This window comes from Canis lupus, chromosome 8, assembly GCF_003254725.2.
Source record: "Canis lupus dingo isolate Sandy chromosome 8, ASM325472v2, whole genome shotgun sequence".
In the NCBI taxonomy this organism is placed as follows: domain Eukaryota; kingdom Metazoa; phylum Chordata; class Mammalia; order Carnivora; family Canidae; genus Canis; species Canis lupus.
In genome coordinates, this window is record NC_064250.1 from 49,538,503 (window position 1) to 49,554,187 (window position 15,685).

The 15,685-nt window shown below is 52.8% G+C and overlaps 1 protein-coding gene across 5 annotated transcripts in view; it reads left to right on the forward strand.

Moving 5' to 3' along the window:
- ESRRB (estrogen related receptor beta) overlaps window positions 1–11,201 on the forward strand; it is a 115,007-nt gene extending 103,806 nt beyond the window's left edge. For 4 of the 5 annotated variants that reach the window (XM_035720022.2, XM_025443490.3, XM_025443489.3 and 1 more), the window contains 2 exons: window positions 2,162–2,431; window positions 8,134–11,201. In XM_035720022.2, coding sequence (XP_035575915.1) covers window positions 2,162–2,431; window positions 8,134–8,378 — 515 coding nt within the window. In that variant the 3' untranslated portion in view covers window positions 8,379–11,201. Of the gene's footprint in view, window positions 1–2,161; window positions 2,432–3,239; window positions 4,569–8,133 lie in introns of those variants that run through there. The other variant, XM_049113742.1, reaches the window with a different exon arrangement.
- The last annotated feature ends 4,484 nt before the right edge of the window (window positions 11,202–15,685 follow it).

Sequence of the window (15,685 nt, forward strand, 5' to 3'; positions counted from 1 at the left end):
TCCGTTAATTTTGCCCCGTCCACCTCCTACATCTTCCCTCCGGTGTGTCTGCTGCCAGTACAGCCCCCCACGTCCCCGCACGCGCACACCCTCGTGAGCCGGCTGATTGGGATCTGTTAATTAATGTCGCCCAAGGCCTCTCCCGCTCAGAGGCCCGATAAGGGAAATTGGATGTCCATTCTGTCTGCCTTTTATTACCTCCCGGCTGTCCCTGCCGCCCCAGGCTGCCACACATCCCCTCTCGCGCCAGGAGCCAGACGACACACGCGCCCGGCCCCTCGGTGCCACAGCCTCTCCCCGAGGAGGCGCCTCAGTCCAGGCCCGCCCCTGTCCATTGCTGTCATTGCCCAGCTATTTTGTCAGTCACCCGTGGATGCCACCAGCCGGGTGGTGAGCTCAGGCTGGGGTGTACAGATTGCACCCAGGAACTGTGAGGATGGGACTGAGAGGATGCTCATCAGCAGAGGAGGACCCGCCTGGCAAAGGGGCTTCCCCCCCACCCCGGGGGTGCCCCCTAAAGCTGAACACTCATGCACTGGTTGGAAAATGGAGGGGACAGTGGGTTTTAGAATCAGGGGACAGCAGGGGAGAGTAGGGGAGACTCCATGGAAGCCCAGAACGATGGGCCTGTCCAGAAACTCGGGACCACCCCAGGCCTCCAAACATGCCCAGAAGGGAGAGGAGAGCCCTGCCAACAGCATGCTAATAACAACAAAAACAGTAATAGTAATGACCACCATCCTCACTCGGGCTCGCTGGGCACCAGCTGTGTGAAGAGTGGAGCTGGGTCCTGTCCGTGCACCACCTCTTTATCCTCGCAGCCCCCCGACATCAGTGCTGCACCCTTGCAGGGTGAGGTGCCAGGTCAGCAAGTGAAGTAGACGCTCACCCACACAAGCAAACTTACCCCCAGAAATCCCCCTCCTAGTTGCCTGTGACGCATGGTGCAAATGGCTTTGTGGATACACTTTGCTCTTTCCATCACTCTGGCATGGTCAGCGTGGCAGCCAATCGCTGGGTCTCTGGTTGAAGTTAACACCTTGTGCTTAGTGACCGAGATGTTTGAAAATCAACTTGCTCCCCTCCCCTTCCTCCTTCACTTCCTACCCCCCTTCCTCCTCCTTCACTTCCTCCCCCTGCGTCTTCTCTACTCTCCCTCTCAAGTCAGGATGTTAATTGTTCCATGCCTAAGTCAAGTGCACGTACAATGCAATTCTAGACACTGTTCTCATCTCATAGATGAAGACTTTTCATCTCCCCATTAATAACAATTGTATGAGCTCAGTGAACACGATGTATGTTCCACAATTATCTCATTTAGACCTCACGGCGAGTCTGACACAGATGCTACAGTTATACGCATTTCATAGAACTGGACCCTGAGGTTTGGGGCAATTACACAGCTTTCAAATGGGGAAGTCAGGGTCCAGGCCCTGGCAATCTCTCGAGCACCTTAGACAAGACAGTGTCCTAATTCTGGAGCCATGCCCAGCACTGACCCCCTTTCACTCTGGAGTCAGCCTCCTTGCTAGCAAGGAGGGGGAACTCCTCCCGGGATACCATGCTCCCAGAATGCAGGACAGCTTGAGTCATTGTTAGGTGGGAAGTGATGGCCAGGGCTGCAGGGGTCTGACCTCTGGAGGACTGGCTGTCCTGTGAGAAAGTGCCCCCTGACCCTGGGGGCTCTTGAGCTCTTAGCAGCCCCAGGCTGTGGTCACTAGGGGTGGGGGGCCGGGTCGGTCACTGGCCAGGAACAGCTGAGTCGTCTTCTCCACTTGGGCCCTTGGGTCAACACACACAGCTGAGACTGCACTAAGGATCAGCTGTCACTTTAAAACACCAGAACCTCCCCTGGTTGAGCAGGGAGAGAGGAATCTGGAAAGTCCCCAGAGCGAAGGGGACCCTGTATTGCTGCCTCTTGGTTCTATTATGAATTTAATAACTCCTTAAATTACAGATGCATTTAATTAATCGAAAAGCCTCTACAGACATTTGAAAAATTGCATAGAACTAACAATAATAGTGGTAACAACTGTCAACATTGACTGAAGTCTTTTTGTTGTCTAAGTCTTTCCCATGAATTCCTTCATCCAGCCCAGGATCACTTCCTCCAGCCAGCCCACCTGACTGCTGCCACCCTCCTTGCCCCTTCTTCCCGCAGGCTTCTCGAACCTCTCTCTTGGAGATCAGATGAGCCTGCTGCAGAGTGCCTGGATGGAGATCCTCATCCTGGGCATCGTGTACCGCTCGCTGCCCTACGATGACAAGCTGGTGTATGCCGAGGACTACATCATGGACGAGGAGCACTCCCGCCTCGCAGGGCTGTTGGAGCTCTACCGGGCCATCCTGCAGCTGGTGCGCAGGTACAAGAAGCTCAAGGTGGAGAAGGAGGAGTTTGTGACACTCAAGGCCCTGGCTCTGGCCAACTCAGGTAAGGAAGGGCGGGTGTGGGGCCCGCAGCGGGAGCTTCAAGATGTCTTATTGGGCTGGGAGAGCACAGCTCTGGGGCCTGTGAGCCAGGCCACCACAGGGGCAGGATGGTGTGAAGATGCCAGGACTTTTACCACCAAAGATTGTGAGGGGTTGGCCTGGAGCAGAGAGGGTGGTGGTGAAGGCCAGCAATAGGTACATCCTTCCTGAGCCCTGGGTTTGTAGGGCACTAGGCTCGGCCTCTGAGAGCTAGTCCGGCACACTGGTTAAGGACACAGACTCTATAGCTAAGTGGCTAAGAGTCAAAGCCCGCTTTTATCATTTGGGCAAGTTGCTTCCCTCTGTGCCTCATTTCCTTTATCAATAAAATGGGAACAATAAAGAGTCCCTGCCCCACCAGACTACGGAAGGCATTTGTTTAAATACAATTATATTACACTCACAACATGCCCGGCACATAATAAGTGCTCAACCTGTTAAATAGCCATGAACTTACTGAATTCTTACAACCCTATGAGCAAGGTGCTTTTTACAGATGTAGAAATTGAGGCTTGGGGAGGTGAAGAAAATTGCCCAGGGTGACGCTGTGAAGGGGTGTCAGGGCTAGGACTTAGACCAAAGTCCTCTGAATGCAAAATCAACCCCCAGCTTCTAACCACTCCTTAAATCTCCCAATCAAATTGCTCAGACACAAGAGAAAAACAAACCTTCCCAGCTGAGTTGTCTGGTCTGTCATTAAAAAGGAGGGGCTTCGTGGGGCGCTTGGACGGCTCAGTCCGTTAAGCATCCGACTCTTGATTTTGACTCAGGTCGTGATCTCGGGGTTCTGGGATGGAGCCCTGCATCCAGCTCCATGCTCAGTGAGGAGTCTGCTCGAAGATTCTCTCTCTCCCTCTCCCCTTCCCTTACTCTCTCTGTCTAATAAATAAATACCCTCCTTTTTTTTTTTTTTAAATTCATGAGAGACAGAGAGAGGCAGAGACATAAGCAGAGGGAGAAGCAGGCCTCTCTGCAGGGAGCCCAATCAAATAAATAAATCATAAAAAAAAACCCTTTTTTTAAAAAAATTAAAAACATAAAAAGGAGGCTTCATTCCATTCCTTCGCCCCTTCCAGCTTCTGGCTAGAATCTCTAGGGAGAGGCGATTGGCGATGCAGGTGAGCGAGCTAGAATATAATGTGTGTCAGTTAGGGAGCGCCCACCCTGTGCAGGGTACCATGCCAAGTAGTGCGCAGAGAAGGCAAGAGAAAGGCTGCTCCCTGTCCTCAAGAGTGTCAGGCAGATCGGCTGCAGGGCAGCGTGTGCTAGAGTTCATTGCTTAAGTCTGGGTCAGACGGACCCAAGTTCAGATTTTAGCTCTGCCACTTAGTAGCAGTGTGACCTTGGGCACGTTGGCCACCTTCCTTAGCCCTGTCCTTGTGTGTAAAATGGGGGTATCCCAGTACCTCCTCCAAGCATTTTGCTATTAAATGATCGGCTGAAGATAAAGCATTAGCCCGGTGCCTGGCCTAGAGGAAATGTTCAATAAATATTAATTATTATCATTATTATTAATATTAGAGGAAACAAAGTGTTACCAGCACGGGGAAGCAGGGGAGCTGGTTCCCAGGTGGAGACGGTACAAATAGGGTTACCAACTGGTTTGCTTGATACTGTCATGCTTTTAGTAAAAGTCCTGTGTCCTGGGAAACCCCAGTCCCTGGTAAACCCAGACAGTTGGTCCCCCAGCAAATAGCTTCCTAAGGAATGCAGATGCCCTGCTCAGCCCCCCTTTACTGTGTTAGCGCGCCCATGCCCCAGCTGCTGAGCTTGGCTGCTAACAGCCCCCAGCTGCCTCCTTCACCAAGACCTACCATCACCTGCCTTGCCTGGAGAGTTACATACGTTGGCAATTGCAGCCCAATGCTGGGCTCCTGGCAGGGTGGGATCAGAGCTGTGCATGGATCAGGCCCAAGCCAAGGCCATGTCCTCACTCACCTTCCTTGTTCCTGCCCTTACCCTATCCTGCCTCCTTCACTTCCCTCCTCCTGAAAGCACACCCTCCAGAAATCCGTGCACCCGAACCCTGGTCTTGGGCTCTACTTTTGAGGAACCTGATCTAATACAGAGAGGGAAGCTTTTTTTTTTTTTTTTTTAGTTTAACTCCCTTTTATTAATAAACAAATGCAAAATAATAACTAAAAATTGAAATGCTTCTGTGCCCACCATTTACATCTTAAGATTCCAGAATGGGAGTGTATTCTTTATGAGAGAATGCTAATCCTGTGGTTATTTTTTTTTAAGTGGTTTTAAATGTACAGAGTAATTGAGCAGGTGGTAGTACAATTCTGTGGCCCCCACCCCACCCACATCCACCACTGGCATCTACCCCCACTGTTCACATCTTGTATTGGTGTGGTGATTTGTTACAATTAATGAGCCAATATTGATACATTATTATTAACAAAAGTCCCTAGTTGCCATCAAGGTTGACTCCTTGTGTTGTGTGGGTCTATAGATGTGACAAATGGGTAGTGACAGAGTGCCCCCATCACCCACCATACAGAACAGCTTCGCCCCTGGTGAGCCTGCGCTCACCTACTGAGAGGGAAGTGCCGTACTGGCCCTGGCAGAGGGGCCGGAGTTTGTGTGGTGGAGGGAACGAGGTGGAAGGAGAGGACACGGAGCGGGAACCGTGAGACCAGCAAGGCTGCCAGGCCTTGGAGGGCACGTGCTGGATTTTAGACTCTGCTGAGCGCTTCACACCTGACCTAGAGCTCAAGCTGGCCTGTGCCAGGAGAGGACAGTGAGGAGGCGAGAGGCCCTTTAATTGTTACCTCTTCCCCACCCCTGAACGTCAGGCTGTGACAGCTTTCAGATGGCTTTTTGGCTTAGGCTGCCGCTGTTCTGATCTCACAGGCAAATGCGTGCACACACACATGCACATGAAGACATGTATGCACACAAATACAGACACGTGTGCACACACACACATGCTCACAGACACATTCACGTGCGTGCACACAGGTATGTATGTACGTGTACACACAGACATGCATGCTCACAAATACACGTACGTGTACGGGCACACTTGCACTCATACAGACACGCATCCATGTATACACACATATTTACAAATAGACATGTGTACCCATGCTCACGCACAAGCACTCATGCACGCATATACACACACACACATATACACATGTAGACACACATATGCACACATGCACACACAGCACCTGAGGATTGCTCATGGTTTAGTAACACAAACCCATCAGGAGCTTTGCTGGTATCTAGCTTCGCCTGAGTACACACTTTGTTGTGCCAGACAAAGTTCCAGGAATCTGCACTTCTTACCCCAGTGGCATCTCCCAGGCCATCCTGCAGCTTCTGTGCAGGTACACGTAGATCAAAATGTAGGTGGAATTGGTGACACACAGGCCCTGGCTGCAAGGTGGAGCAATCAGCCTTGGGCAGGAAATGAGGAAGGAATAGGCCTGTCGCAGGTAAGGCCAGAAAAGAACGTTGAGCTCAGACCAGAGGCTCCAGGTCTGTGAAGGGACTGGCTTGTGATAGGGTCGGTCCAGGGGGCTATGAGAGGTGGTGCAGCGAGGTGGGAAAGTCTCCCAGTCAGACAGAGTGCCAACTAGAAGAGAGATAAGCTCCAGGAGGTCATCGGAGGAGTGGTCCTGGTGGCGGTCCCCAGGGCCACTGTGGGTGCCACTGCTGAGGTTGAGCGCACGAGACAGGACCACTCACGTGTGGCTTGGGGGGCTGATGCTCGGCAGAAGAATGAAGCACATCAGAGACGGGCTGTGGCCCCGAACCCCAGCCCCTCAGGAGCCTGCTGGCCGTCTTTCACCCCAAATCCTGGCCATCTCCAAGGCTCCCTGACAGCAGAAAAAATTCATAGCCATTGATTTTGTAATTAACAGTTTATCAATGCCATCGATACAGACTCACTGATGGATTGCAAAGAAATTAATCTTGCGATGTTATTTTATTTCATTTTTGGTCGAAGGCAGCTGCCAATTTTGGCCTCCTGGGGGAGGGTGGGGGTGGGCAAGGAAGCTGGGGCAGGCGGGGAGTCTGGATGGCCATATCCCAGCCTCACAGGGACCGGCACATCTTGGGTACACATTCTGGAAACAGCTGAGAGTGTAGGAATGGAGCCAGGCTCCATCTCCAAGCAGCAAAGGAGTCCTCACTGCTTTGGGAACAAGGGGAAGAACAGTGTGGAAGCATCTTGACCGTGGGGCCATTAGTACCCCTGCGCACTAAAGGCACTTGCCCCAGGCTGGGTCCTCATCATAATGATAACATTACATGTAGTAGGTGCTTACTAAGTGCCTGGCAATGTGCAATTTCTTTTAACCCTTGCCACTACCCTATGAGGTATGGAGGCATTTGCTTCGTTTTATGGGGGAGGAAACAGTGGCCAAAATAATACAGCATCTAAGACTCCAGAGTCCTGTCTTCCCCTTTCTGCTCTTCTCTCAAGAGGAAGAGGAGGCATGGACTGAGTACGGATGCAGAAGGTCAGAAGGCGTCACTGGGGTCAGCCAGTTGGAACAGCTGCCCTTGGTCTGGTACCTAAACTAACCCAGCCTGCAAAGGCATTGTTCTGCTCCTCGCTCCACCTTCCTCGGCAGCCTACGCAGAGCTTTCAGTTGCCTGGATGCATCACACACCCTTAACTTCCCGCCTGCGTTGGGCACTGCAGTTCTGGGTGGCGGCTCGAGATCTTTAAGGAATGTCAGAAGGCAGGTTATTATGTCAGAGGCCAGCGATTGGGTTCTAGGAAACTGCCTTTGCTTCAGCTGAGACCCCACTGTAACCCAGCTGTCCTCGGGTTCCTGGCTGCCCTGCTGGGATTTAGGTAACTTCCATTTGAACCCCTAATTCGTGCCTGAATCCAAAGCCCTCCTCAGGATTTTTAGAGGACTCCCAGTAGCATGCTCCCTCACCGTGGCCCTTGCATCCAGCCATGCTGTCTCAGTCCCCCAGCAGACCCCTGCCACAGGGCCCCTAGGTACAGAGCTCAGCCCCTTTGTCTGCGTTTGCATTCTGTAAGCGGCATCCTGTCAGGCCAGTGATGACATTGAAGACCAGCTGGTGCCTGGTGGCAGCAGCAACAACAGTACGGGGGACGATGCTGGTCATGATACCACCAGCTAGGCACTCACTTCCAGCTGGGCACTCACTTCAGGCCAAGTCCTGTTTTCAGCCCTTGACCCATGTTAACTCATTTAACCTCTCTGAGGTAGGGGTGGCTATCATCTCATTTACCAAAGGAGAAAAATACGGCACAGAGAAGTTAGGTAATTTGCCTAAAGTCACACAGCTAGCAAGGGAGGGATGCAAGATTCCAGCTCCCCCCCAGGCTGGCTCCCGATCCCACCCAGTACCTCCAGGGCAGTGACAGGTCTGCTCACGTCCAAGGCCTTCCGGGCCTCCGCTGCCACCTCTTGGTGGTTTCTCAAGAGATGACCTTCGTAGATACAGGTGGCTCCCTGGCTCCGAGCCTCAGCTCTGCCATGGGCCTCTGTGCCCCAGGGTGGCAGCGTAGCCTCCATGGGCCTCCACTTCCTTCTCGGTCAGGGGAGGATTTGGAAGGCCCCAGGGCATCCCCGCTACACACACACACACACACACAAACACACACACACACACACCCCAGGGCATCGGGCCACACCCGCTGACACCGCCCTGTGCCCTCAGATTCCATGTACATCGAGGATCTGGAGGCGGTGCAGAAGCTGCAGGATCTGCTGCACGAGGCGCTTCAGGACTACGAGCTGAGCCAGCGCCACGAGGAGCCCCGGAGGACGGGCAAGCTGCTGCTGACCCTGCCCCTGCTGCGGCAGACGGCCGCCAAGGCGGTGCAGCACTTCTACAGCGTCAAACTGCAGGGCAAGGTGCCCATGCACAAACTCTTCCTGGAGATGCTGGAGGCCAAGGTCTGACGGCGGCACGTGCACCCTCTCCCGCCCGCACCGGCGGCGGCCGGACGGAGACCTCCACAGCCACCAGCCTCGCCCCTCAAGCCCTGTATCATGGCCAGAGCAGTCCCCGAGTCCCAGCGCCCGCAGGAAGGAGCGTGCGGAGCCCCGGGCGGCGGGGCGCGGCGGGGGCGGCGGGGGCTCGTCTGTAACCGGCTTTTTCTTTGGTGTGTTCCTCCTCCCCGTGGGCGCTGCTGAGGCCCGGGCCAGGGCCCACTCCCCTGAGACTGGAGACCAGCGAGGAAGCACCCCCTCCTCCCCCAAACCAGCAAGAGGCCACAGTGCAGATCCTAACCCGGCCCCCCCGACCCCCTGCACTGGGTGGGCGGTGCTCAGCGCCCCGGACCCCCACCCAATTCCCGCTGGGCGCCTCCTGGAAGTTTGCCCTTCCCACGGGGCAGGTGCTTGCTTCCAGAGGCCCCGCCTACTCTGAGGTTCTCTGGGACCCCACAAGAGGCCCCACACCTTTTGGGGTCCAGAGGGCCCCCCCAGCCCTGCATCTTTTCAGCTTGGCACACACCCAGCTCCCGTGAGGGACTCATCATCAAGACAGCCGCTGCCAGCGCTCTGCATCTTCTGGGCACCTGCCCCCGGGTCCTCCCACCCGCCTGTCACCACTGCTCCGGGGCCCACTGCCTTCCCCTCCTGCCTCTCCCAGGAAATCCCTGCCGCTTGCTGCCCCTACCTCAGAGCTCGCTCAGTGGGTTCAGCCAGCCCAGGAGACCTCAAGGTCCATAGCTGGGAAGGGGGCTGGCTCAGAGAAGGGCAGGGTGGAGGCACTGTTCCCCAGAGCTCCCCCTTCTGCTTGCTTCTCCCCTTTCCGCTGTCAGCCTTCGGGGCAGGTCCGCAGCAGGTGGGCCCGCGGGAGGTTGGGGAGTGAGGAGGCCCGCCCCCATCTGCGGGCACCTGGGCACTGGTCTCCAGGGTGGTGGTCCTGGGAGGATTGGGCCAAGATGGGGAGAGGCTCCACCCAATCTTTGCAGAGTGCAGAAAGTTCTAGAAGTGAGATAAGACGGGGAGTTCAGGGGAACATGCCAGCCTACTGGAGGGGCTGGCTACTGTGGACGGTGGACAGCAGGACACCCCACTCCCAACATTCCAGAAGGTTGGGCAAATCAGTGCCCTGAGGGGTGGGCGTTGCTCTGCCACCTTTGGACTAAAGTGTGACATGGCTCCCTGAGTGCACGGAGAAGGCACAGCTCTGTGGTGGGACCCCCTGTCTTCCTGGCTGCTGTGGAGGGTGTCCGGCCACCCTGGTTTGCCCAGAATGTTCATGGTTTTAGCACTGAAAAGCCATGTCCTGGGAAACGCCTCAGTCCCACGCAAATGGGGACAGTCACCTGATTTCTGTGAATGGCCTTCAAAGTCGGTTATAACGCACTTAGGGCAGCCCTTAGCACCCCATCCACTGCACACAGGTTAGCTGATGGCAGCTCAGGATCCCCTGAAGATGAAGGAGGGTTAAGTGTGGTAAAAGCATCTTCTAAGCAGCTGCCTTCTGAAGCAGGGATCAGAGTAGCCCTACCTGAGACACTTTCCTGGGGAATCCACACCCATCTACCCCAACCTCCTAGCATCTGGAGAAGCAGGTGGATGAGCCTGGACACCAGGGGGCCAGGTGCTGTCCCCCACAGCCCTACAGCCTTCCATGTGAAGCAGCCGATGCTGGTTTCGCCTTGCTACCTCTCCACCCCAGATACCACTCCTCTGAACTCCTATGTTGGGACCTGCTGAGGTCACCCCAGACCCAAGGGTTGGCTGAGACCCAGTGGTTACTGAGTGTCTCTCTGATGTCCTCACATACAAAAGGTAAAGGCTTCCAGGAGGCCTCATAGCATAGTGAAGTGTGTTCCTGTCCCGTTGGCCTGTGGGGAATCCGAGGCCAAAGCCACCTAACTGTCTGCATTGGAATTATTATTGGCCCAGATGCTTCATCCCTAGGTCTCTGGGCAGTCCCAATCGGGGTGGACACACAGGCACCTTAGCATCAAGGGACCTGAGCACAGCCCCCAGTTTGACAGCTGTTAGGAGCCATGCCCCAAGGTCTGAACTAGAGGGTCCTAACGGTGATAGAAGTTGGAGTTTGCTCCTTGGGAGCCTTCCCCAGCCTTCTGTTGGAATGTGTGCTTGAGGAGGTGGGACTGGGGGTGGCATCTCCTCCGCCGAGTAGCACTTCCCTGCTCAAGCAGGAGGACCCGAGCTGTCAGGGGCCCATGCACGGCTGGCATTTGCAGCCCATCCTTTTTTAGGAGAAGCATCTCAGTTACTGGTACAACTGGTTTGGGGTGGGTGGGTGTCCTGTACACAGTGTGTCAATGGATCTTGTGCTTTGGCAACTGTCCTGTCATTAGAGCCTCTAACAGTGGGGGGAGGTGGTGATCTTGGTGGCTCTGTGCCAGCGAGGTGGATGCTGCTCATACACATAAACCCCGGTGGCCACAGGAAATGGATCCGGCACGATGGGAACTCTGTCCGGTGAGAAAGGCCCTGGTGTATACTCATGGAGCCATTGGACATTCAAAGAAAAAATTTAGGCCAACTTGTTAGTTGGAGGCACCAGCTTTGGGGCCTCCCGGGGAAGAGGGGCCCTGACTTGTGGGGGATGGTGAAGTCAGGAGAGTTTAGGACGCCCCACCCCCCAAACGGGATGGAACTCATTTGCCCCCCCCAAATCTGCTGTTCCTGGAAAATCTGTAAAGAGGAAATTGCCCTTCTCACTTGTACTCTCATGATACAGGTCATTGAAATGAACCAAGAAATAAAATGTAAAAATCCAACCATGGAGAAGGTGGTATTGGCTGGGTTTTATTTGGTCCCCATGTCCCCACCCTTTCTAAAGCTTCTAGACTGGTTTTGTTACATGTGAGGTTGTGGCCCCCAGGTTCTTTTTGCATACAGGAAACTTCGATTATTTCCCAGGCCACAAATGAAGAACCGACTAGGAAAATCTCAAGACCGGAGCGGGGCATTGGTGGAGAGGCCAGGCAGGGCTTTAGAGGAGCGAGAATGGGCACCCAGCTCCGTGGCAGGGGCCACCCTTCCCTCCTGCAGACCTTCCCCAACCTTTGTGCAGGTGGGAGAAGTTGGGGTGGCGGGAAGGAGCAGGTGAGCAGTGACAAACGTGACAAGACAGAGGGGCCCGTGCCCATGGAACAGCACCAAAGAAAAGCACGATGTGGAAAGATTGTTTTATTTTCTGATAATGATTAAATGGCTGGAATGGCTTCTTAAGATGTATATATTTTTTAAAATGGCAGTCCCTCATTGCATCCCCCATCTGTACGTATTTCTGCCTCTGTTATGTGTTCTCCCCCAAATCCCCCACCCCACCCCATGTAAATCAAATGCCCTAGGATTCTTCTGGTCCCATGTATCTGGAATCTAATAAATAAGGAACGGCCAGTTGGAGAGTTTGTTCACACGTTGCCTTTCCGGGCTTGCTGTCCCCTGGACAGCACTGCCCTCAGGCCTCAGGCCGGTGCTGGGCCTGGCCGCCAGGAGAACCAGCTCAGCCTCAGAATTCTCTGGACATTCAGGTAGGCATTTTAAAAGCATGTTCAGCAGCAAGACTTGAAGAAGGCAACATGAGAAGTATGATAATGGTGTGAGAAGCCCCCTGCTACTTTTTATACTTTTGACATTAGTGTGAGGCACTCAAATACTTTTCATTTATGCCAGAGAAATGGAGCGTCACATGTATGTGAACCAAAAACAGTTCACTGAATTAGGATTCTGAAGTGCATCCATGTAGCATGCCCACAGTGCTGACCGCACAAAGGATGCGTGTGTTAATCCACACCCAGGACCCAGTGGGAAGCCTACGGGATGGCCTGAAAAAATCAAAGAGCACTTATCAGGATGCCTTTCGTTGCAAGTAAAGACACCCCAGTTTATGTCAGCTTAATGGGTTTATTGTCTTGGATTTCTGTGAAGTCCAGAAGTGGGGCAAACATCAGGCAGGGTTTGGTCCAGAGGTTCACAAAGTCAATAAGGCTATGACTCCACTTCTCTGTGTCTCTCATTCTGCCCTCTTCTGTCTGCTTCGTCCTCAAGCTAGCCTCTTTCATGGCAGCAAGAAGGCTGCCAGCTTTTTATTTCACATTGTAAGAGAGAACATCTCTTCCTACTACCATGGAAACTATCTTGAGTGTCCTTCTGAATCCCAATGGCTTTTGTGCTTATCTCAAGGGACCATTGGGACCAGCTTCAAGTAGGACTAGTCCCACTTAACTGTACAGATGTTAACACAAAAAGGGTTGGGTTGCAAGCCTAGAAGACAACCAGCCAATAATGAGGCTCACAGAACACACATACGTGGACAGTTCTGGCTCTGGTCAACCTTCAATGAGCTGTTTGTAAGTTCCTTGAAGCTCTTGGAAGATCGCATTCACATAGCAGTCTTTGAACTTAATACTTAGCAAGTCTTATGCATGGAATGTATTATGGGAATGAATGTACTCAGTTTTAGGTAATTTCCCAAAGTACCCTCACTACCTCACATGTGTGTACACATATACACTTATGCACACACACACACACACACACACAAACACAAACCTGGTATTCATGCTGCCATCTTAAGAAAAAATACTCAGGAAACAGTCAACCATAACATCACATGATATAATCAAAATAGAAATACTTATTGGACTATCGGTATTTTAGGATTTTCCAAACTACCTCTCATCTGTATGGATAATTGTGATCAGACTATCTAATAGCTCATTTTCAAAAAGATTTAAGCCTCATTCTTCTCTAAATAATATTGTCCCTATTTTGTTACCAAAGAAGTGAAAGGGGAAAACACAACTAAGGGCCATTCATTCATTAATTCATTCAACAAATGTCTACTGAGGGTCTGCCCTGTGCCAGGCACTGTTCTGGGCATGGAAACTATCAGTAAAGAAAACAAGCACAATCTCTATTTTCACGGAGCACAAGTCTAATGGAAAAAGGAGAGGGACAATGAGCATGGTAAATAACCAAATTACATAGTTTGTTAGATAAGTTCAATGAGTGGGAAAAGCAGAGTATGGATATCAGGAATGGGGAGGTAGGATATAATTTTTAAAGGGATGGTCAGAGCAGCCTCAATGAGAATCCTACATTTAACAGTAAGGTGAAGAAAGTGAGAGCCGCGTGGATATCTGGAGAAAAAGCTCCCCAAGCAGCAGGACCAGCACGTGCAAAGGCCCTGAGGTAGCAGTATGCCACGTGTATTCAGTGAACATCAAGGACACAAGCGTGGCTGAAGTGGAAGAGGTGAGGCAAGGGGGAGAGGGGCAAGTCATGGGGGGAAACATGAGGTCATCCTAAGTGAAGCTTTCACTCTTAAGTGGAAGACTTTGAATAAAGGAACTCTGTGATCACATGCCTTTGGTTTCTGTATTGATGACAGGCTGTAGGGGGAGCAGGGTGGAAGACCAATGAGGAGACCACTGATGAGGTGGCTGGCTTGGACCAGAGTCTGAGGACAGCAGGTGTTACGAAGCACTTGGGTCCTGGATCTAATTTGAAGCTACCAGAGTTGGCATCCACTGAGGTGGAAAGACGCAGGGAAGGCAATTCTGGGGGCCAAGTGGGAGGATCACCCATGTAAAGTCTGAGATGCTGTTGAATGTCCAGGAAGATGCCAGCAAGGCAGTAGGCCATAGGGTCAGCGAAATAGGGAACAGGGAATGAACTTCTCTGATAACAGGTGTTCACACAGGATCGATATTCAGCCATGAATTCCTCCTCACACCCAGCCAACGCCCCCTATTGCTCTCTATCTAGCCTCGAAGGCTGTAAAGTAAAAACTTGTCTTAGAAACACAGGTTTCTGGAGCAGAAGGGCCTTAGTGATTGCCTTTTTATGCCATTATTTGACAGTTGAGAGAACTGAGCCCAGACTCTAACCCTCTCGATTCTCAAAAACTGAGGGGTGCCGGACTGGAAGGGGCATGGCTGCTTTCTTGGTTTGGACCACCAGTTCTCAAATGGGGCGACTGTGCCCCCAAGGGCATACTTGGCAATGTCTGGAGATGTCTTTTATTGTCACACTAGAGGTGCTACTGGCATCTGGTGGGTAGAGGCCAGATGCTGCTACAGGGCACAGGGCAGCCCTCACCACACCGGATTCCCTAATCCACCATGTCAACGGCGCCAAGGCTGAGAAATCCTGATTTACACATATCCTGGGCATCATCAAGATAAAAACATGCAGGGTTCCACAGTTCAAGGTGTCAACTCATTACTAAGCTCTTCCTGCTACTAGATGCCACCTCTGCCCCACCTGGTCTGGCTCTGACCCCAAAGCATGCATCCAGGGCAAATATCCAAGCTCCCATTCAGATCCAAGCGAGCCAAAGGAGGGGAGCCCCTGGGTCCTACAGTCCTTCAATGGTGAGGTCGCGACCAATATCCTTTTCCACAGAAACTTGAGGTTTGGGGAAGCACCTGTGGTTTCCTGTCTGGAGGAAGTGGGGTCCCCTCTGGCAGACCAAGGTGCCCCCTGTTGAGGGGTGTTAAGGAAAAAGGTGACTCCACATCCACCACCTCCGAGCCCCACGTGGCTTGTGCCCATGACTGTCCCCACATTCTGCTCCATTTGTGGGTTTTCTCTTGTTCCCTACTCTGTGCTGGGCAGGAGAGCCTGTGTCTGGTGGTCAGAAGCCAGCCTTCTCTACAGGGGATATGGGGGAAGCTTAGGAATCTTCAGAGACCTTTTCTCTGGAAAATTGGTCTCACTTCTGCAGATGTCCCTCCCTCAGCCCATCTGTGCAAAGATCGCTTTGGCAGCTGTCACGCAGCAGAGTGAAGGCACTGGGGCTCTCACTTGGGTACTGAAGAGCTTCTCCTCACTTCCCCTGTGGAGAATAGGGACAACCAGACCCTCCCGTCCCCTCTTCCCACAGGCAGACGTGATAAGCCCCCACAATCAAGCTTGGAGCAAGCCCAAAATAGGGCCAGCCTGGCTGGCCCTCAAGAAGACTTGAAAATGACCCAGTGGCCACATGAGCTGCACTTTTACCCTGGGGCCCATTGTCAAGGCCTCTCATTAAATGGAAGTCCTAGACAAAGCCCCAGCCAGTCACCGCCAAAGAAACAACAACCCAGCAGGCCACCAAATAACACAGAGTGACCCAAATCTCTACCCTCGGCACTGGCCACACTATCTATGGGGTGTCACATTATTGATGCACTGCAAAACTTCCCCAGGGACCTCTTTCTGCATCTCCCTGGCCCCCACAGAGCTGCTCCCATGGATCTCTCTGGTGCCCCTCCAAATTG